This window comes from Grus americana, chromosome Z, assembly GCF_028858705.1.
Source record: "Grus americana isolate bGruAme1 chromosome Z, bGruAme1.mat, whole genome shotgun sequence".
Classification (NCBI taxonomy): Eukaryota; Metazoa; Chordata; class Aves; order Gruiformes; family Gruidae; genus Grus; species Grus americana.
Window position 1 is genome coordinate 75,775,332 of NC_072891.1, and position 23,137 is coordinate 75,798,468.

Consider the following 23,137-nt stretch of genomic DNA (forward strand, 5'->3'; position numbering starts at 1 on the left):
ATTTTGCTACAAGACCTTTAGATAAACCTATGCAAGACAAAGAAACTTCATTACTCTTTCTAAAATGCCAACTGTTTAAAACTATCTGAACTTCTCATCTGTCCAATTACACATTTCTATCAGATCATATGGTTTTACAGGACAGATACTATAAACACATGGCAACAACTGCCCTGTGGATTATAAATACTCAAATAGTTTTCAACAGTGCTTCCGTTCCTAACTCACAAAGCCACACAGAGAGGCACAGAATACAGGAAAAAACCTAATTGTGATTCAGGCCTCCTATAGTGCCTTACTTGGTGGCCCATCAGTCTTCTGCTCATTCTGTCTCAGTGCACTTACCTAACTCAGATGCTCACTGCAACTGCATTACAAGATGGAAAAAGAAGGAATCCCTGAGGAAAGAGGAGCCTATCAATTTACAGGATTTATAGGCCAATCCCAAATAAATTATCTGTTATGTACACAGTCAATACAGTGACTCTACAGCTGCCATGTTCACCTGCAAAATCGTTGTTATGAAAATCAGAAATGTATTTTTATTCAAGATGCAGACACATAAGGAATGGAGATCCGCTTTCCCAGGAGCACTGTGAAGTAATAAACCATAATAGAATGCTGTCTCTTCTTTATACATTTTCTTTCAAAGGTATCCAAAACTACTTCTCTCATACTCTACAGTCTTCTCTCCTCATTCTGTTTTTGTTTTTTTGCTTCATGAGCCTGTTATAATAATTGATAACTCTTATGCAAAATTAATCACTTTGAACTAAACCAAACTGGTTCAGTTACACTAAGAAAATGAGCCTACAAAAAACCAAACAAACAAAAAGCCAGAAAAAAAAGAAAGATCCTCTTCTCATTATTTCTTTTCAGAATATCCCAAATTGAATGTTTTCCATTTTAAGTTGTATTCGGACTCTGAGGTTTAATGGCTTCTAGTGGAGCTAATCCCTTTATGAATTTACCTGATTTGTTTTTTAGTTAATTTATACTTCTGGCCTCCATAGGGTTTTGAAGTAGTTAATTTCATAAGAGAGTTTTAGTCTGAGTGAAAAGTACTCTTACTTTACTGGCAATCCCTAGTTCCCATGTTGTGAAAAAACACTTCTTCCTTTACCATTATATATCCATCTGTCTGTTACATTCCTGTTCAGTCTTCTCTCACAGGATGAAAATTCCTAGCCCAATGAGCCTCCCCTCATAAAGAAGCCAAAAAGGTTGTTTCCCTTCCTTCTGTGGGGTTTTTGTTTTGGTTTGGTTTGTTTTTTTCTTCTACAACACACAGGTTCTGGATGTGGAAGAAAAATCTATCCTTCTACTAAGAGAGAGCTCCACTCTAACCAACCAAATCCTGGAAGCAAGAGAAAGGAAATACAAGAGGAGAGAGAGGATACTTACCATGACTGTCACAATGAAGCTGGTGGAGACTAAACATATTGGTAAGGCAATTGCTATCTTAGCATCAACAGACAGTGGGCATTCCCCACAATCTGCCGGACAGATAGAGCAGCCTTCTTCTTCCTCACAAAAGCCATCTCCACACACTGATTAGAAAAGGAAACATGTATCAGAATATTTTAAGGCAGTTTCATCCATCCACAAGGTTGTACTCAGATTTAAACACATGGTTCTTGAGCTGGGAAGCCTCAGAGTACTAGAAAGAATAAATTTTGAAGAACCCAGATAGCACCCCAGCAGCTGAAAGAATAATTTGAATTTTTAAAGTGACAGAAGATCTCTTTGATCAGATTAAATTGTTAATGACATCAGAGCCTTTGACATGTTTTGTGTATAAATCACTTTATCACTCCTGTTTCTCATTGTCTGTCCATTTCTTCTAAGACTTAAAGTTCCTCACGGCAGGCATTGTCTTTTATATTCTTTGTACTTAATCCAGCCCTTGAGATACCCAGAAGCTGGTGACTTTTCCTCAGCAGCAGCAGAAGACACTGGATACTGCAGAATGAAACCCTGCAACCCATACTTCAAGGATTTCTGTTTCCCCAAGGTCTTATGAAGATTATCAGCAGTATCAGATGTGATTTAAAACAAAAGCCCTGAAGGACAACACTCCTTCTCCCATGTTCTGGATGGTGTTTCAATTTTACCTCTAAGACTAAACTAATATCATGCTGCACTTCAGCCTTCTGAGACAAGCTGAAGTTATTATTCTGTTACTATGTAATATATTAAAAAAAAAAACCCAAACCCTCAACAAAACAAAATACACTGCTCAGTAATAATTCTGCCTCAGTCTATTTGATTCCAGTTTAATACCAGGATAATCACAGAAGTCACTTTCTGCCTTGGGTACAGCTGCATTTTTAAAATTTCTTTTCTGATAAATGGTAAGTTTCCTGGAAAACTCAATTGCAGCTATTTTGAAATGAATAGCAAAATCTATAACTAAGTACTTGCATGCACATTGGAGCTGCTTTGGTTCTTTTTTTTTTCTTTTTTTTTTCTTTTTTTTTCTTTTTTTTTCTTTTTTTTTTTCCCCATAACTCTGGGAAATACATTGTCAAACTTCCAGAAGAGTAGCTAACAAGAGTACATCAATGGCATTCCTATTTTACCCAATATTTTCCTTCAGGTTGTGTGTTTCATTTATTAAATAAATTCCACTTTTTAGATTTTACATTGCCAAAAGAATTGTTAGGTTATTTCTGCTTCTCTGCATACAGCTGTGCTAAAGTGAATGAAAGACTGATGGTTTTGGGAGCAACTGGATTTTAATGTGAACAAGGGGACTAAGATGGGTTTCTACCTTTCCAATATCCTTAAGGCTAGTCTGCTCCCCTTCAATTGAAGAGTGTCCAGATCCTCACAACATAGTAGCTGGAAGAGTATTTTCAAATGCCCATCAATCGCATCAGGCCTTGTAGTACCTGAAACTGCTGTTCATGGTATTTGACGTTCCCTATTTGACAAGAGTGGCTTCCTACTGTTCTAGATTCATACACAGGTTCGAGGGTCAAATGCTTTTTCAGATGGTCAGTGTTATGTGAAGAAGAATTTTAGGAAGACTTTTGTGTATTTTCAATGGTGGGGGGGTAGGAGTCCCTTTTGCTCTCAGTAACCATGCATGAATGTATTGGGTTTGTGTGGCAAGGTTTTGTTAGTGGGGGGGCTACAGGGGTGGCTTCTGCAAGAAGCTGCTAGAAGCTTCCCCCATGTCCGACAGAGCCAATGCCAGCCGGCCACAAGACAGACCTGCCACTGGCCAAGGCTGAGCCCATCAGTGACGGTGGCAGCACCTCTGTGAAAACAGAGTTAAGAAGAGAAAAAAAAAAACCCATAGCAGCAGCTTTTGCAGCCAGAGAGAGGAGTGAGAAGATGTGAGAGGAAGAACTTTGCAGACACCAAGGTCAGTGCAGAAGGAGGGGGAGGAGGAGCTCCAGGCACCAGAGCAGAGATCCCCCTGCAGCCCCTGCAGAAGATCATGGTGAGGCAGGCTGTCCCCCTGCAGCCCATGGAGGTCCATGGGGGAGCAGATATCCACCTGCAGCCCATGGAGGACCCCATGCTGGAGCAGGTGGAGGCACCTGAAGGAGGCTGTGACCCCGTGGGAAGCCCATGCTGGAGCACGCTCCTGGCCGGACCGGTGGCCCCGTGGAGAGAGGAGCCCACGCCAGAGCAGGTTTGCTGGCAGGACTTGTGACCCCATGGGGGACCCACGCTGGAGCAGTCTGTTCCTGAAGGTCTGCACCCCATGGGAGGGACCCACGCTGGAGCAGTTGGTGAAGAACTGCAGCCCGTGGGAAGGACTCACGTTGGAGCAGTTGGTGGAGGACTGTCTCCTGTGGGAGGGCCCCCAGGCTGGGGCAGGGGCAGAGTGTGAGGAGTCCTCCCCCTGAGGAGGAAGGAGCGGCAGAGACACCATGTGAGGAACTGACCACAACCCCCATTCCTTGTCCCCCTGTGCCGCTGGCAGGGAGGAGGGAGAGAAATGGGGAGTGAAGTTGGGTCTGGGAAGCAGGGAGGGGTGGGGGGAGGTGTTTTAAGGTTTGGGTTTATTTCTCATTACTCTGCTCTGTTTTCCTGGTAATAAATTAGGTGAATTTTTTCTAAGTCGAGTCTGTTTTCCCCGTGACGGTAACTGGTGAGTGATCTCTCCCTGCCCTTATCTCGATCCAGGAGCCTTTCGTTACATTTTCTCTCCCCTGCCCAGCTGAGGACAGTGACAGAGCAGCTTTGGGGGGCATCTGGTTGCCAGCCTGTGTCACTCCGCCACAATGAATGATAAAAGCATTGAGATTTGCAGCCAATAAGCAACTCCCTCACATCTTCATTTTATGTCATACCTACTGCAGGAAGGACTGTGGTTTTTGCTTCCAGAGCAACTTGCATTCTCCCAACTCTGATGTGTGCGATGAGAGAAGTCACGCCCACATGAACTAAAACAACCTGCCAAACAAGTGAAGAAAGCAGCAAGCATGAAAACTTCACTTGCATACAGTAGGCTATTATAACAACAATTGTTCAGTTGTGGTGTCTTGCAAAAGAATGTGTGCATTTTTTCAAAATTAGGAAGGACAGGGGTCCTTGGCTGGGGAGACAAACAGAAGCAAGAGAGACAACTCTTGTAGGAAAGGCAGGTCTGATTCCCCTTCTGGTGTGTATTCTTTTCACCAAACAGGACTATCAGCCTATACATTCTGCCACGTTTGCTTCCCTGTTACTTCTGCTGGGTAGAAGTCCCCTAACGACCATCTTAACCTGCAACACCGTCCAGTCAGTCATGCAATGTTATTAGTGTAGGCCTTAAATGGACAAATTAGGCTGTTCTCTCATCCCCGTTACTTCTACTAGCTACCAAAGGAGTAGTAGTGTGAAAAGCTGTTACTTCCAATTCAAGTCAGCTGGGAATTGATATTACTTAGCCATATGCATCACTTACATAACACTGACAAATAAATGAGATGGGGAACATGTACATGAACTGCACTAAACTACTAGCAAGTAAGCTCGGACAAGAGCAGACCACGTAAAATCCTGTATGGAATAAATATACCTTACCTTGGCAGTCCAGTTTCTTTGGCTCATTTTGCCAGCTGTAGACAAAGTGTGAGTAAATATCTGGCCATCGTCTGGGATCCACGGACCACATATTCCTCCTCTACCCTTTGTCAGACATATTGGTTATGTCAGTAAAACACAACACAATGAAAATCCTAGCTCCTCCTCTTTTACTTTCTTAAAATGACTTATGTTCTCTAACAGCAAATAAAGTGATATTTTATAACCAAATCTATTAAAATGCCAAAGCACAAGGAACACTGCTCTGTGATAAAAGATAAAATGAGAGAAGCAATCATGCCTATACTGAGTTAAAATCTCACAAATATTGTTATTTTTTAAAATACATGAGCCAAAATGTGGTCCCAAATTTTAACTACAGTAATTCTATGAAGCTAATACATTTTTTCAGATATTGCAGTATTAGAACCAGAAACAGAATCATATTCCACTTTTTATATTTTTCTAAAGAAGTTTTATTGCAGATTCACTTTTGATATGGCAGGTGAGGAAGGAAGGCATCTCTTCTGAGCCTGTTCGCAGAGTATTTCTCAGTAAAGATGTTAATATGTAAACCTCCAAGCAATTGCAACCATAAAAGATTATTTTGTCTGTCTGAAGATCTTGCATTTTTTTGTTTGTTTGAAAGGATTAAGTCTGTCTCCTACCTCCAGGTATTTCTTAGGCACTTCTTTCAATGCACTGTAAGACATAGACCAAATCAAAAGAAATGCAGTTCATGTTGACTAAGATAAAATATTTTAAAAGTCATGACATTGGAAAAAAGATCCCGGCAAAACCTCTTCTCAAATAATAGAAGAAGTTTCCTTTGAATTGTATGTTCAATCTTATGTGATGAGACTCATGGCCTGCTTGCTGTATGACAGCCAACCTGCTTAGACTTCCTCTAAGCAGGAACTAAAACATTTACAGTATTACAAGGAAATGAGATGATGCATGTTGTCTACATGCTTTCACCTTTTCCAGACCTTAATTCCAAGCAGAACTAATTGTTAAAGTAAGAAATAATGGAGAGGTCACCACAGTGGTGGAATGTTGAAGTTCTTTACTACAGTTCTAGACAAAAGTTTTAATCTGATGGTTCCAGCAGGGATTCCTCTTTTAAACCAAAGTCCTGGTATCAGCTAAGGCCCCTAGGGAGTCATTAGTAAAACAGCTCTGTAAGAAGGGACTGACAAGGAGTAAGCTAGAGCTCTTGTGGAGACATTAAGCCTTCACACAAAAGGGTACATGAAATAGCCGCAAGACATGTAGACTAGGTTTTCTATTTCACCATCTTTGATCATGAAGAATGTGTCAGATTGCTAGAAAGGAGATCAGCTAGAAAGACTGAGCAACTGCATGAAGGTATTACGCAGGGTAAGGCTTACCTCATAGATAAAAAAAGAAAAAAAGAGGTGTCCCAAACTGTACTGTTAGAGTCAGAACTTCAAATATTCATTCAGAGCGAGAAAGGCTCTTATAATGAGCCAAGCTGACAAGTTAAGAACGGATCCTTCTTACATTGCATGAACAAATTTTGTTATCCAGTATTTAGATTCCTTTTTTTTTTTGCTCTGATCTAATACAGAAAAATCATTCCATCTCAGGACATGTGTATACAGGCTTCAGTTCTACGAGTCACACCCAGTGATACTCACCCCACTCAACTCCAGTACTTCAAGCAAATCATTCAGGGTCCCTCTATAAGCTGCAGAGACAGTAACACCTCCACCTGACAATTGGCCCTGCTTGCTTTAGAATGAAATGATCTGTCGTTCTTTCTCTATTGGCTGTGCAGAGACCTGAGTCAAATAATCTCAAAGAGATGAAACAGGCCCCACTAAACATAATGAGAGATTCTGCATACTGCCTTGTCCAAAAAGCCAGCCATTTGCTGTGCAACCTTGGCATCCAGTGCAAAAAAAATTCTAAAACTGACAGATATCCCCACAGTGGGTTTAGGGAACTATAATCACAGAAAAACTTCATAAACTTGAACCTGGTTATTACAGTGATGTCTCATCTGGTAGAAAGAACAGAGCACACGATGCTGCACCATTATACTAACCATGAAGGCCAAGGGACAGGAGTGAATGTTGGCATGGTAGACACAGCAGTTTTCCCCATTTGCATCTTTCCAGCTGGCAGGGCATTCATGCTCCTCACAGAATTCCTTTGCAGCAGTAGCATTGCTAGCCAAACAGCAGAAAGAGAGAGAAACTTATATTCATTTGTCATTCCCTAAACTTCCAACAAGCACGTGCCAGCCTGTTCTTTATCCTGCACAGAGAAATTAGCAGCAAAAACATATGCAGTGATATTTCTCCCTCCTTTGTTTTTCTTCTGGTTGAAGTGCTCCTAGAGCAATGAAGATTGCTGTCAACCAGACCACTGTCTACTGCCATGCGGTAGGGACTTCTGGCAGATACTGTGCTGCAGGCAGATATTGACCTCCACTTCTCTCCCCAGCCTGACTTCATGACCAGATGGGATTACTTGGCACTGCTACATCTGGCACAGAAGAAGACACCATTATTCTACTTCCACTATCAGAAATATATGTCCCTGGCTACTTTCATTCTATGTTTTCAATTATATACTTTCATCTATGCATGTGATTCAAATGTATCATTCAGCTCCAGTCTTTGCTCCACAACCCAAACAGCCAAGGGAAATAACTATATTGGACAATAATATCAGATACAATTCCCCAAACCAAAAATTTAGAGAAAAAAGAGGACTTTAGGGATAGACTGCTCTGCAAAACAAGCGAGGCTTTTTGAAAGTTCATCCCAGAAAGACAAATGTAGTTACCTGGAAATGTGTGATGATCCACTGTTTTCTCAGTTACATGTTCAGTTGGTTATCACCCTAATAAATTTGGCTTTAAAATAAAACAATTTTCTCCAAACATGGCTTACTCAGTAGATATAGCCAGATTTAGTGGTAGGGTTTATTTTAAAAGTTTTGCACTTGTGATGGAACTCTATAAAGCAATGCCAGAACACCAAGATTTATTTTGCAGTTCGTTTTTAATGAAAGAACTAGCCAGTAATGAGTAGATATAAGACAGAAGACCATATCATAAAAAATAAACACAAACAGAGGATTAGGTTGACATAGATTGTATTCCTAGCCAGATTTACAAAGGCATAGACATACCTGAAACCTGAAATAAGCAAATTTCTCACTCCCCAAGATATCTAAATAGATAAAATATTAGAATTTATTGGCCTTTCAGCCCATGCTGGGACTTAAAAAAAATACTTATGCAAGATGGTGCCTAATTCCATCACATATTTGTCTTTATGGCTCCTTTTTACAATCTATCCTATATTCTGTATTTCTTATTTATTATCTTCATCATGGCTTCACCCAAATATGCTGACACTCATGCATTGACTTGCCAGTCTCAGCCATATTTGGGTCAGTTACTGTAAGCTTAAAAGTCAACCAGATAGTCTGATAGTTAAAATGTGGTGCAAATTTGATCCCTTTGAAAAACCGCAGCATAAATTTTTCTCATATTAAATATTTGCCATTTGTCTGTATGTGCAAGATACGTATAAGTACAAAAGAGCAGAATTTTCCAAATTCCTTACTGATTTAAGGGAGTGGGTCTCCCTTGAAAGACTAGAAAAACAGATTAATTTCCAAGCAGTGAAAACACCTGCTTTATGGTTAATTTATTGGAACTATTACTAGCTATAAATTTCAGAAAATGTGATAAACAAATATTGCAAAACTGTGTAACCAGATGATCAAAATACAATATCCACTTTTTGCCATTGCAAATGGATTATAGGTCATCTTTCAATATGAAAAAATATCTCTGGATAACAGCTTTTACAATCTGAACTTTGCAATGTGAACTCAGACTGGCAGAGAAAAATGTGAGGTTTTCCATAAACATCTCTTACACTAACCAAGTACAGCACAGAAAGTGGGGAAATACAGCTGCAGCCTCTGTCCCAGATATTGCTGTATATGGATGGAGAACTGCTATGTACAAACAAAAGTGTAAAATCAGGGTGTATTTGCCTTTTAGTGATCTGGATATAAACACTCTGTATTTAATCTCTGTTGTTTACAGTTACCAACACAGTCTCTGAGTTGATATCTAAGTTTTTGGACTGATTTCAGTCCCACAGAAATTGAAAGAAGTTCAGTGGATTCAGGGTTGGGTCAGCCTCTTGTTCATATCCATGTTGCGCACTTCAAACACACTTATGATTAAAATTAGTATAACACACAGTTTGGGACTTGTGCTTAAACTTGCTGTTAATTCCGTCTGTAGAGAAGGCAAAAAGTGATGTTCAGAGTTGCACTGAGACAGTAAGGCAGATATAGGATGACGTGCCCTATCCTTGACCATGTGGGCAAACATGCCATGATGGCTGCTCTGAGAGAAAAGCCATTGCAGAGGGGAAAATATCAGGGCAAAGAGAGAAGATATGAGAGACCTCAAGAGATGCAAAGAATTAGCAAGGAGCCCCAGAGTATGTGTTCCAATTATGTTACTGAAAATGTACACACAGAATCCCCATATACTCATGACTATAAAATAATTTTTATAGGAGGTAATACCTGTGAGGAAGAATTCCGTTTTGCACTGCATATTGATAAAAGCTGTCTGAAGCGATAACTGCATAGGTCACGTTGAAGAATTCCCCACTCACAGCCTTTTCTGGAGGCCTTTGTACCCATGCCATCTCCAGGCCTAGAAACAACATAATCATGGGCCAGCATATTTGCTATACATTTCTACTTTACAGATGCATACAAATATAAAATCTTCTCTGTAGTGATTTTCATCTGTTGTTCCTATTGCTTTTTATAAATCCAAAACCAATCATCCATTGTGTAGGTAAACAGAAATGCACATTAATTGAACAATTCTGACACTCACTTAGAAAAGATCAAGCAATTAGAGAAATATGACAAAAAATCTGGTCATCTTATATAAGGTAACTTTGCTCCCAGTATAATGCAGTGCTGCTTGTCCTGACATATTTGCTTTCCTCTTTGATCAGGCAATAAACATTGCTTTTCATTCTTGCCTGCTTTCACTGAGGCATACCTCATTATGGAAGAAAAATAGACAACTCTAGCACACATGAAATTCAGTCAAAACTCTTAACCTCATGAGACATAAATTATATATACTAATAATTATATATCTAGGAAGGCATTCTCATTTTATAAAACCATATCACATCTAGAATAGAGGACAGTGGAAGGACTGCTACTCAGACGTCTTGTCATTTTCCATTTCCATGCTCTTACTGGGTAAGATGACTTATCCTAGTCATTTCTCTTGGGATAAGTCCCATTCTCCCTGGGAGACCTTATTACCTGCTCTGAGCCTAGGAATGAAATAAGAGGTGGGAGAAGTTTTTAATCCACATTCATAACAACACCACTATCAAAAACTTCCCACTCCATTCACCTACCTCTTTCCCTGTTGTTGGATGAAGGTTTTAATTCACACCACAACAAATTACTTATATCGTGCAAGTGTGTAGGTCTGCATTTGTCAGGAAGTTTTAAATCCCTTCTGCAGAGGATGGGTAAACCTGCCCTTCACGAGATCCTCACTTTGTTGTTGTTGCTTTTGTTCAATTATAAACTCCTTAATTACTCTGGAGTTGTTCTTACAAGTGTATTCTTCACTTGCACTGTTAATGAAGGTCATTTTTTCCCCTAAACATAATTTGATTTCAGATATAAAGAAGCAAATTGTAAAATAACCTTTTGATTTCACATCTCCCTTGAAAAGTAAACACTCATTATAAATGCTAATACTATGATAGAAACTACAACACAAAAAAACAGTGGTGTGATTTGCACTGGAACATAAGAGCTGAGCTTCAGAGAATGTGTGAGAATGAAGGCAAAAGGTCAGCATAAATTTTAGTTAAATTAATTTCTACTTTAATTTAAAGGTCTCACAAAGATAAACAAATTTCTTCTTTCAATGACAGATAGTCCAACATCTAAATGATTTGAAAATCTTGTGTTAAATCCACAGCAATGAGACTACAGTATATAATTCTTGCTTTGGTCTTAGCAATGCCCAGAAGATGACAGGGAAGAACCACAGAGAAAGGCAGGATAGAGGTCAAAGTTCATTCTAAATCTGGTTGTACAAGGTATATGTTAACTAAGCAAAAAGGATGGACAAATTACGACCTTTCTGAGCTATCTGTTCTACTTTTTGATCACCCCCACAGTATAAAAGATTTTCCTTATATTTAAATTGAATTTCCCATATTTCAGTTGCTCTTTAATTATTTTTCAATCTCAATCAAGTTACAACATAAAAAATATTCTATTTCTTATTATCTCATAATTTAAATTCATTTTTGAAACTGACGGAATAAGTGGTTAAAGATCTCAGATTTTTTTGCAAGTATTCATGGAACACAGTTTTGAGCAAGGTGGAGAAGCATGACATGTAGCATCAATGAATTTGCGTACTGGCTGGAGGGTTTAAGCACAGTCCACTTTTGAAGTGACCCTACAAAATCTCAGCAATGACTCAATAGAATTTGCTGCAATGCAGAGCCGCCTGCCTGCTTTGTTTGGATTAAGTTGCATGTGGTTTTCTAATGAGAAATAAAATGTTTCCAGTTTCTTTCTGGGGGAAGGGACTCAGCTGTTGCTATTACTTTTTCATTTGGAACAGATTAATATTGGACAAATAATTGCTTTGAAATATCTTTTGGATGATTTTTTTTCACTTATTTCTCTAGACAGAGAGGTTGTCGCTGATTCAGGTCCTTTCCACCATGCATAACATTCGTCATGAGTTAGGTATTATTCTGAGCACTTAAATTTTGGGTTTTCAACCATTTCCCAAGCAACAGACGATCTTTCTTGAGCAGCTTTAGGACTCACCTCCACAGTCCAGCATGTTATACTCATCTGGTTTTTCCAGGGGCCAACAGTCATAGTCTTTGTTATCTAAATCATGCCACCCCTCCACAAATATCACCTACCAGAAAAAAAGCGTATGTATAGACTCTAAAAAAGTTTGGGAAAACGGAAAGGATGAATTCCATCTCCAAAGTTTATATTTCTTCTAAAGAAATCAAACCAAATGCAGAAACAGAGCCTTGCATATTTTGCTCTCTTAACTTCTGGAGCAAAAAATGACAGCATCCTAGGGGTACAGAAACTCAATCAGTGTATTATTTTGATCTATCGAGAAATTAGCCATGAAACAATGAGGGTACTTAACTGATCCTTCTCTTGCAGAAGGTTTTCTCTAGAAAGAATGAGTGTTTGTAAGACTATATGCAGAGAGACATTTTTAAAGACTTTTTTTATTTTCTTTTAAAATGGCACCCCCTCTGCTCCAAACTGCTCAGTTTCTTTTAATCTTTTACACCTAAACTATTTGAATAAGTAATTTTTGTTATACCTCTAACAACACAACTGTTATTATATAATCATTAAAATATATAATTATAGATAACATTAAGGTTGCATAAGCCTATTACAAGTACAATATAGCATCGTAATAGCATACAGATTGAATTGCAACAGTAGCAGAATATATATTATACCCGTACATATATTATACATTATAATAGATATATTGTGAATTAAAATATACACTGTAGGGTATATATGAACAGAACCAAATATGTTATGATAATGCACCCCTGGTCTTATTCCACTTCTAGTAACAGATAATAGTTTCTCTTTATAATCTGCTATTATTTTTCTATATAGTATTGGAGGATAATAATCTACTGGATTATACAATTACTTATCACAGTACTCATGGAATAAGCCAGAATCATACAACTGATTTTTCCACTATATTCTTCTATTATTCTTGTGTTCTACATTACTAAAATAACATTCAACATTTGCCTGGTATAAATAGCGGTCTCACTGTAATAAGCTATATACAGTTCTTTCCCTAGAACCACAGGAATAAGTTCTGGTAAGCAGATCTATGTAGTTTACCTACCAATAAACTGAGGAGGCTTTGGAGCCTGAAGGCTGGTGTTTTGACAGCTCTCATGCTCCCTAACATGCACCCAGCTCACCAAGTGTCAGGGCTGCTTCTGATGTTGCTGTTGCCACTGAATGACATGCCCTCACCTAAGAAGGGGGGTTGCTAGGCAAGCTAATCCTGGCAGCTCCAGCGGCTGCAGCTGTTCTGCCTCCTCCTTCCCTCTTCTCCCCTACCTCACTTCTTCTTGGTGCAGGGTGGAAACAGCCCTCTGCACCTCTGCTGAACCTCTCTGAAAAATCATCACTTGTCTTAGGGGCAGCCCTGCTCTCAGAACATTGAAGATTGTGCCCCTGTCAGCTCAAAGCTGGAAAAGCAATGGGAGGATTTTATTTCACTGCCTTGTCGAACTTGGGCAGCATCTGACCCTTAGGGAAATAAGCACAGAGACATAGCTGGGCTTGGAGGGGGAGAGGTGTACCTCTGTAAGATGAACTGTAAGACCAGAGGTTGGACAAGGTGATCTTCTGAGGTTCTTTCCAACCTGAATTGAATTAGACCCTATGTCTTCAACTTCTCATTCACTGAAAGTGTAGGACAGCTTCTACCTGAGAAGTGTCCTGCTACGTACACTAGTGAAACAGATCTCTGCCTCCCATGCTGGCAAGACAAAGACATAAATGTGTCCATGACTATTTCTGTTTGCTGAAGTCACTGCCAACACAGAACTTCAGTTGTGACTCAGCTCTCCTGAATATTTCCCTGTGTTTTCTTTGAAATTCTGGCTCCCAGCCCAAACTGACATTAAGAATCTTTGTCAAAATGCTTGGACTTCACTATTTATGGCATCAAAATTGCATGAAAAAAATGCAATGTGGGCCCAGTTCATCTTGAAAGGGGTTGTAGATAAATTAAAAAATCTGTTTGGATTCATTCATAAAAGAGATATTTGTATAAACTAATAAAAACATTTTAGGTTGGAATTTTCTGTTTGTAGGGAAATCCTAAACCTCATTTGTGTTGCTTCTTCCTGTGCTTCACTGTGACCATTTCAGCCAAATCATTCAGCTTGGCTACATGGTAGAAAGACAAGAGAATAAAAATGCTTTTTTGCTAGAATTATCTGCTTAGAAGAACTCCACATATATTTACATCTTGGAGAGGTTTTACTGATGATTTGTTTTAGGATATCTTGTGCTTAATGAGGAATTTGCTGGCAGGGAAGCTAAGGATTACAACTTGTTAGACCCTACAGGAGCAGAAGATTACCAGATTGATCCTATTTTCTTTAAGAAGACTGTCAGATATTCACATGAAATTAATATCATGATTCAAGGACTGTAAAGATCATACATTACCTTTATAGCTACTTGTCTATCACCAAGTTCAGAATTCCTGGAGAGTGGTCACATACAAGAAGCTGGTCTGGAAATCCTGAATTAAAGATGGATGGATTGGAATGGCTGGTGATTTTCTGATTTAACAATCTATCCCAGCTAACTGAGAAGCGCGTTACGTCCTCTGCCTTTAAGCACTGGAAATTTTAAAAAGAAAACCAGTGAGGACTATTTTGCAATATAAATATATGTACCTTGGTAAAAATAAAGGATTGACATCTTAGTGAATATTCTTTAGATCTATACAACTCTCTGTATATAAAGGAAATCAGAAAAAGATTTGAATAAAGTGAGATGGTCATCTCAAACCTAGTAATCTTTGCTTTACATTTGCTCCTTTTTCTGTTTGTAAGTTATATGCAGTCATATAATTTGTATTAACATCTTAACATTTTATTGTATTAACAAATGAGTTTATTAACACAGTCAAACTAAGCCTAGCATAAAGTAACTGAATTCTGCTACTGCCACTTGACCAGCTTAGTGCAATAACACAGTTCTTTGGCTTCCTCTTTTAGAAGGATTTCTTAATCTGAAAAAATAGGTAATTTCTACTGATTGAAATGAAGTTTTATCAAATAACTTTAAGGTTACAGATTTATTTCTGTTGTGTTGGCTCTGTTCAGATGGTCCCTTAAGCTACATCGTTTCTGTGTCATTTGTTAAGTCAATAATAATTTCTGCTACCAAACAGAGGGAAAATAAAGATATATCAAAGTTTTATGAGCACTATCACAGAAGACATTGGTAGAAACATGCATTTTTATTAATGTTTTGATAATAATCTTATAACCAAAATGTAAAGATGCAATATTTGTAGACAATAATAACAAGGTTTAAAATACTGCTGAATAAAACTTGCTAATTATATGCTTTCAAGTATTTTAGGAAAGGAATTTCCAGCAATATACTAAAACAAAAAATATTGTAATGAAAGCTTCAAATGTCCTTGAAAATATTTATTTATCCTGGAATTCAGACTTAACAGATGGTTCTTGTCTTGATAAGAAGCTGAAGTTCAAATAGAGATGCTTAAACTACTTCATTTTTAATTAGATTAAATTTTCTAGCAAGACCCTTATTTTCAACAAAAACACAGTATCAAAAAATCACTACCAGGGCTCATTTGAAATTTCAAAATGATGGAATTACAAAGATATTATCATATTATCAGAACTGTGTTGTCATTTGTGAAATTAGTAGATAAAACTTAAGATCTTGAAATATAAAACTCCACCATGCAGGGTACGTTCATCCTGCACATGGATTGGCATCCTGCTCAATGCTACACGGCATCTAAAGCATCTAAAGGGCTGTGAGATTGTCTATCCTGTTCTCATTTTATAGTGCTATCTCTAATAAATAGCATTTTAAATGACACAGAGTCCGAGCGCCTGCCTTAGTGGGATGATGAGATAGCAGGAAAGCTTCTGTTAAGCACCGCTTTGGCAGAGGCGGTGCGCAGGCACGGCCAGAGCACTCTGACGCTTCCCTCTAGTGGTGTCATTGCACAACAACGGCAGACAGACCGCCCCTGCGCGTAGTTGGCGTAGGGGTAGCCTCCTCCTCTCCACGCACAAGCTACCACAGAGTACTTAACATGTTGTGTAGCAGAGAATTGCTGATCTCAGGTTCTCACCCAGGAGTTTGGTGGCAGCAGCTGGTGGTTTTCTACCCCTCCCCTTCCCGGCCACAAGAAATTCCCAGGGCTGTGGCGTACGGCCTCGTTACCTCAGCACAGCAAGCGATCACACCTCCACTGTGTTGCCACAACTACTTGACCCGTGTCTAGCCTGCAGAAAGTGCTTTGCCATCCTACGTAGCGCAGCCCCACAGACAAAGGGTGTTGATCTCGTCTTGTAATTCCACAGACACAAGTGTATGTTTCAGAAGAGGCCTTCCAGCATGGGCCTCTTGTGTGTTGTCCCTGCAGTGCTGCTCCTCCAAGCTTTCTGCTGCTTATGAGAACTGGAAAATTGGATCACAAGTCTGATCTGGTTACAAATGCTTGGGTTTTGTTTGGGGTTTTTTTGTTTGTTTGTTTGTTTTAAATATTATTATAATGCTGCATTAGTTTTAATTGGGTCAGTATTTTTTCCTCCCACTCTGCCTTTTCTCATCTGTTCTGGGTGCAAACTCACGCTCATTCAAGTAACACGTGTTCATGTGGTTCAGTGAGATTCAGACTTCAGCTGAGCCTTGATTAACAAGATTAAAAAAAAAACCAACAGCTGATTTTCTCCAGAATTCTTGGTGGTTTAAAGACTAAACATTGTCATAAGTTTTGCAGTAGATTGGTAGCTTCAGAAGTACTGAGTGCCCTCAATTTGCTGGGCGTGCTGAACAGGCAACAGGTGTCAGTCTGGTGAAAAGCCGGACAGCAGCGAGAAAGCTCCTGAGCCATGCATACACACCATCCCTTAACTTTGTAGTATCTCTCCATTTCTCTCATCCACTCTCCCAAATATTAGAAGTTTGAGAGAATTCCAAAGAAAGAGGCCTTGGGCTAAAAGAATGGTAATCAGAAATAAAAAAGAAGTAATGACATATTTGTTACTAAAGATGTGAAAGGTTAATGTTAGATGATTAATCTCTGATGACAGTTTAATTCAATTGCAGCAGAAGGAGCAAACAGTTACATAGTTTACACAAAGGAAGAGAGCTGGCAGGCAGTATGAAACCATGACAGATCAGAGAAATTCAGAGAAAGAATTTTATAAAAGGTAATTGGGGACATTGAAAACTACAGCTAAGAAACTGCATCTTCTGACTACTACCTACCATGTTATACATACCTCACAAACTCACAGAAACCTCAAAAATGCAAATGGTATTCGTTGTTAAGGTGGCAAAACTTGAAACTTGTTCTCTTTAGAACATTGAGCAGTACATGAGCTGTTGTGGAAGGAAAGCAACATTCCAGGATTTACATCATGTAAAGCAATCTGTAATTTTTCTTCTTCTAAAGAGAAGGTGGAAAGAATTGTGACATCTTGAACTTTGCAAGAAGAACACTCACAGCTAGAAAACTAACACGTAACAGTGATTATCTCTCTAGCTGAAAAAACTGTTTTAATAATTTCATATGACGTATGACTGAAAATCTCTAAAGAGACTGGATAAGAAAAATTGAACTCGCAGTTCTCAGAGAAGCCAACAGGAATTTCACTTTCAAAGTGATCCAGGTTAACCTTTAGAAAATCCTAGCCTAAGTACATAACTTAAAAGAGATTTCTGCATCAAGGGATTTGCTTGAATAAATCATTGGGTTTCTGTTACTATAATGCAGCATGTCAAGGCTGTATTTGTTCAAAGGGCATTCAGTAAGTTGAGAATGTGAGAATGAATTTCAATTTGATACAATGACTGCCTGAAAGGCTTAAGAAGAGTTGGTTCCAGTTCAGTACAGAATAATTTGAGTTCTCTGTTCAGGAAGAAACTGAGCAGAACATCACTGATGTTCTCAAATGCCTCCTATCTTTCAGTCCTCCCACACAGGCAGAAATGTTATAGATGTCTGCAATGCTTAAGAACAGTCAACTTGACTGCTTTTAAGATGTACTGTGGAGGATCGAGGTGTCAGTGACAGATTGCAGCTGAGGGTCAATTCTGTTCTTACCTGCATCATGCTCCTAAGATCCACTGGTCACTCCACTGGTTGTAGCGGCATTCAACTGAAATCAGCATTTTGCCTTAATGGGTTTTTCCTCTCCTCCCCACTTCACACTGCATGACTAATTTCTATTTTCAGAATTCTTGAATTATTTTCTGCCTATATTTTTATGCAGATTAGCACTGCACATTTATTGACATTGTACAGACCCTTTCTCCCCCCCCAGAAAGAAACCCCCATAAGCCATAATTGCTTCCACACTTCTAGTGTCTCACGTGGTCAGGAATTCCTAAGAAACACTGAGACAGAAGGTCTCTTGCCTGTTGTAACTGAAACATCATTTAGCCTTTTGAATCGTCTTTTCGGACCAGCCCCACATGAAACAGAGGTCCAAACTATTTTCTTTCTTCAAGTCATGATCATTTCTGCATATGTCGGGCTAGAGGGATGTTTGCCTAACTTGTTTTGAATGACCTTAAGTAGTGGAGCCTCTATCCCTTCCCTTGTGGTGTAGTCCAATGCTTCACCACCCTTCCTTGTTAGAAAGTTTTCTCTATGGTCCCTGCTTCTATCTTGCTATAATTTCAGCTTATCCCAGCTACACAGAGCACAGTTAGCATTGTCCTGGTTTCAGCAGGGATAGAGTTACTTTTCTTCCTAGCAGCTGGTATAGTGCTGTGTTTTGGATTTAGGATGAGAATAATGTCGATAATACACTGATGTTTTAGTTGTTGCTAAGTAGTGCTTACAATAAGTCAAGGACTTTTCAGCTTTTCATGCCCTGCCAGTGAGAAGACTGGGGGTGCATAAGAAGCTGGGAGGGGACACAGCCAGGACAGGTGACCCAAACTGACCAAAGGGATATTCCATACCATATGACATCATGTTCAGCATATAAATGCGGGGGGGGGGGGGGGGGGGGGGGGCGTGGGGCAGGGTGTTGGCCAGGGAAACAGCGATTCCTGCTTAGGGATGGGCTGGGCATCAGTCAGGAGGTGATGAGCAATTGCATTGTGCATCACTTGTTTAGTACATTTGTTTTTTTCTCTTCCTTTGCTGTCCTGTTAAACTGTCGTTATCTCAACCCATGACTTTTACCTTTTTTTTCCAATTCTCCTCCCCATCCCAATGAGGGGGTGGGTGTGGAGGATTGAGCAAGCAGCTATGTGGTGCTTAGTTGCTGGCTAAGGTTAAACCATCACAAGCAAGTTCTGTATACTTTTTACATGCTTGAAATATTTACCATTCTGATTTCTGCCAGTTACTACATATCAAGATGCCTTAAACAAATTATTCTCACATTTCTTCACAGGGAAAAAGGATTATCCTTGTTTCAGCAACATAATACAGGAATAAAGAGTGATTAAAGAAAATTCATAACTCTAAGCAGAACAGGTATTTCAATAGTAGGAAAGAACACTTTCTCCTTGGATCTTTGGATGCAAACAAGCGATCCCAAATGCAGCCCAGGATCATAATCACAAGACCACTCTCATTCTGTAATTAAAATAAACATCACATTTCCAGAAAGAAGTAAAAAACAGTCTTTGTTTGACATCCCAGTCTTTCTGCTGATGGGGGCTTTGTCTCAAAGAGCTTTTTAAATCTGCGCCTCAAGTGGAGCAAACTTGGTAAATGTCCAGTTTGGCATAATGCCATTTCCTAGATTGTTTTGTGACTGACTAGTTGTCAGGACTAGTCTAGTGGGAGAAACTGAGGATTTTCAGATGCTGCTGAACCCAAAAAGATTTCTTTGCCATTCAGAATTCTCTGGTTCTTTGGGTACATTACTTTCTCTGCTTAAGTCAGACATGCCTTCTGTCAGAAAACAATGGGAGGTCAGCAACTTCTTTTCCTGTCACGTTTAGCACCCAAACAAACAGATCAATATATCATTTGCACTGTAGCTTTGACACAAGGAACAGTGGATCAAATGCTGACAGAGAAGACGACATGGAAAAGAAAACTGGTTTGAATTTGAAATCCAAATACCTGATGTGACTTAACCTGTCGGGATAAAATAAGGTATCCTTTTGTAGCCACATGTAACTATCATCTTATGTAGGGCTCAGCCTCACTTTGACTGTAAACCTTGGCACATGGCTTTGCTTTTTCTTTGCTAGTCCTAGAATGGAGAACTTGATAACAAACTGTATAGGCATAGTAAATCAGTGTCTATAAAGAGGATTTTTATTTTCCATTATTTCACTTTTGTATTGCCTAGAGCTACTAGCTAATTAGTTTTTTCTTCTGTCTTTTGATATCTTTCTCCCTTCAGAGAGCACACTCCAGGGTACTATCCTTAATGCTTTCCAGTGCAGGCTAGTTAACAAGAAGCATGGGGTGTCAGTATGATTCTGCCACGATCTGCCATGATTTCATTGCACTGCTCTGACAAATATTAGTTAGGACTTGAGCTGTGTCTTCTCATCTTACACTTACAACTTACACCTTACTTCTCATCTTACATTTTACACCAGACCCCTCACTTCCCTTATAATGTAAATCCTATATAATAATTCCTTGGGTTTAAAACTGAAAGCAGGAGATTCTCAAAGGCATCAACAGCAGCCAGAGGCCTGATGCCCACTAAATCTCCCCATGGTTTACAGCCACTTACTTCTTGGAGAAATCTCCTCTGTTTTTTGTGTAAGTACGCATACAGTGAGTACTAAGAGGAAACATTCACAATCCTGACACAGGCTACCAGGGCCCTGAGGATACTATCAGTCCTGAAAGCTATGCTACCTGGTCTGAGGGCCAACACTGACAGTGCAGCTCTCCAGCCTTGAAGCTAAGTGAGAGAGCTGCCTGAGAAGCCCTTGCAGGGGCTCTCCACCTTTCTCTGGGAGCTGCTTTTAAGCTGGGCTTTCACACTTGTTTGCTGTCAGAGCTATGTTGCACCTATGCCAATACCTGGCCAGGCATGCTGTTGATTGGAATCCTGACCCTGACACATGGATTTGACTTCCTGGCTTGACATTGGACTTGCCTCATCACCATGGACTCATTTGTCAGTCTCCACTTTTGGCTGACACTGTTTATTATCTCCAGATCTACCATGCTTGCCCTCTTCAGGCACTGTAGACCTGGGCTCTGTTTGGGGTGACACTACCCTTCCTGCCTTGCTGTCACCCTGGATCTCCCTCCCTTGTGGTGCACTCTGCCCTTGCTGCTCACTGACAAGGACGCCTCAGCTGTAATGCTGCAGTAAAATAAAAAAGTAAAAAAAAAGTTCAGGACTAAATATACAATAAAGCTAAATTCTACCCAGAAAGGAAAATGTAAATGCTTTGCTCAAAACTTTGTAGAAATACCTCTCTAAAGCATCTTTTGCTAAACTGTTTCTAATTGCAAGTATGAGTTATTGTAAAGGACTTACTCTTTACAAACAAACAGGAAATTGTTTTTGTAGTAAGTAGGTAATTATCAGCACAGAATTCTGTGCATAGTTAACGTCAAACACAGATGTTATTGATATCTTGGGATTTTCTGGGGGTTTTATAATATTTTTAAATGAACAATATTATCACTGATTTAATTTGATTTCCAGGCTCACTCCTACTTCAAAATATGTGCTTCAGACTGGCTGTGGTTTTAGAGATTTTTATAAAATTTATACAGGCACTGCAGTTTCTTAACAGTGATAGCTTTTTGTTAATGCTTGACTACTACTGATTTTTGCATTGGTTCATAGTATCATTCCTTCCCTAGTCATCAAAAAGACTAGACATGTCCTGTCTTCATGCCCCAGGTGCCTACCCCATTAATAGGAGATGACTTTTAACTTGTATATATTTTGTTCTCTGTACTTCAGTGAGAAGCAAAAACCCACCCTACTAGTGCCTTCTTTACATCCCGTGGAAGATGGATAAGCAGCTCCATATTTGATGGGAAAGTTTAGAGATGCAAGTAATTCATTCATTTGGAAGAATGATACACAAAATCTTTAGCCCTCCAAGCATGAAGGAGCATAGATCTCCTACCATTGTCAGACACCAGGAGATTAAAGAGCCAGGCTACCTGAAGAAAGGGTAGGGAAACTGGATAGACTGTACAGGCAAAACCAGGAAAGAAATTGCTCTTCTCCCAACTCCTGGACAAAGTGCAGCTCCCCAGGGATCATGAGGCTTATTGACTTTTCTTTTTTGTGAATAAACACCTGGGCTGTGAGGACTGATTTCTATGGACCCTGAAATGAGACTGGTATTAGTAAATTCCACATTTAAGGAGAGAAGGGGTGCATGAGAACCTGAATGTCTGGGGAACGGATGTGTTTCTGTGCTGGTGAGAAAGGGATGCCATTTTAAATGATGGCTTGTGACGAACTCATTAATACATTGGAGTGACTCATGAGGACTATTATAGAATATCTTAGGGGTTATTTTTCCCTTTACATTGAGCAGAAGGATGTTTTTCATCTCTGTCTCAGCTATTTCTGATACTAGCTAGGGCATGTTTCAAGGTATTCGTGCTTCATGCAGGGCTTATGAAAAGACTATTTTTACCACATGACTATTAGCCAGTCTCTCCAGTCCTCTTGCCTCCCTCAGGGTCAAATTCTCCCCTGAAAGTGTGCTCTGGTTATGTAAGAGATATAAATTGAAATTCCACTGGGGAGATGGGGCTAGCATAAAATTGAAGAGATTACCTGTGTGGCTTTAGTTAACTACAAGTAGATCGTTCTCTTAAATAACTCAGTGGTTATTTTTGTTCCCTCTAATGTACCAGTGGTTCAATAAATATCCAGTGCATAGGTTTGGTTCTTAAACCAACTTATATCTTGTTCTGCTTTAAAAAAACCCATCATAAATATGAGTTAGCCAGCTTTTGTGAAATAGCTACATCTCTCTGTATTATGACCAGGATGTATTTAAAATCTGATCCTTCTGGTCCCACAAAGAGGACTCTCTTCTCTCTTAAAGCAGTCTGAGATCACTTTCACTTCCAACCATGGAATGAACGTGAGCTATCATTAGTAGTAGCATTTCACTGCATTACTCTATGTTCATAGCATGTAGCCAGTGGGCCAGACTGACTTTCTCAAGAAGTAACACTTCTCACTCCCTTCTTGTGTGCTTGTGAGGCACTTTTGTTTAAAAAAGAAGTCTTGAAATGTAGGAGAATCAT

General features: G+C 39.4%; 1 protein-coding gene across 1 annotated transcript in view; it reads right to left on the reverse strand.

Moving 5' to 3' along the window:
- Positions 1-13,102, reverse strand: part of LOC129199827 (atrial natriuretic peptide receptor 2-like) — a 35,165-nt gene extending 22,063 nt beyond the window's left edge. The window contains exons 1-7 of the mRNA XM_054810874.1: positions 13,013-13,102; positions 11,929-12,025; positions 9,616-9,748; positions 7,097-7,220; positions 5,026-5,130; positions 4,311-4,413; positions 1,405-1,550 (exon numbers count right to left, since the gene is read on the reverse strand). Coding sequence (XP_054666849.1) covers positions 1,405-1,550; positions 4,311-4,413; positions 5,026-5,130; positions 7,097-7,220; positions 9,616-9,748; positions 11,929-12,025; positions 13,013-13,078 — 774 coding nt within the window. The 5' untranslated portion in view covers positions 13,079-13,102. The remainder of the gene's footprint in view (positions 1-1,404; positions 1,551-4,310; positions 4,414-5,025; positions 5,131-7,096; positions 7,221-9,615; positions 9,749-11,928; positions 12,026-13,012) is intronic.
- Positions 13,103-23,137: the final 10,035 nt, after the last annotated feature.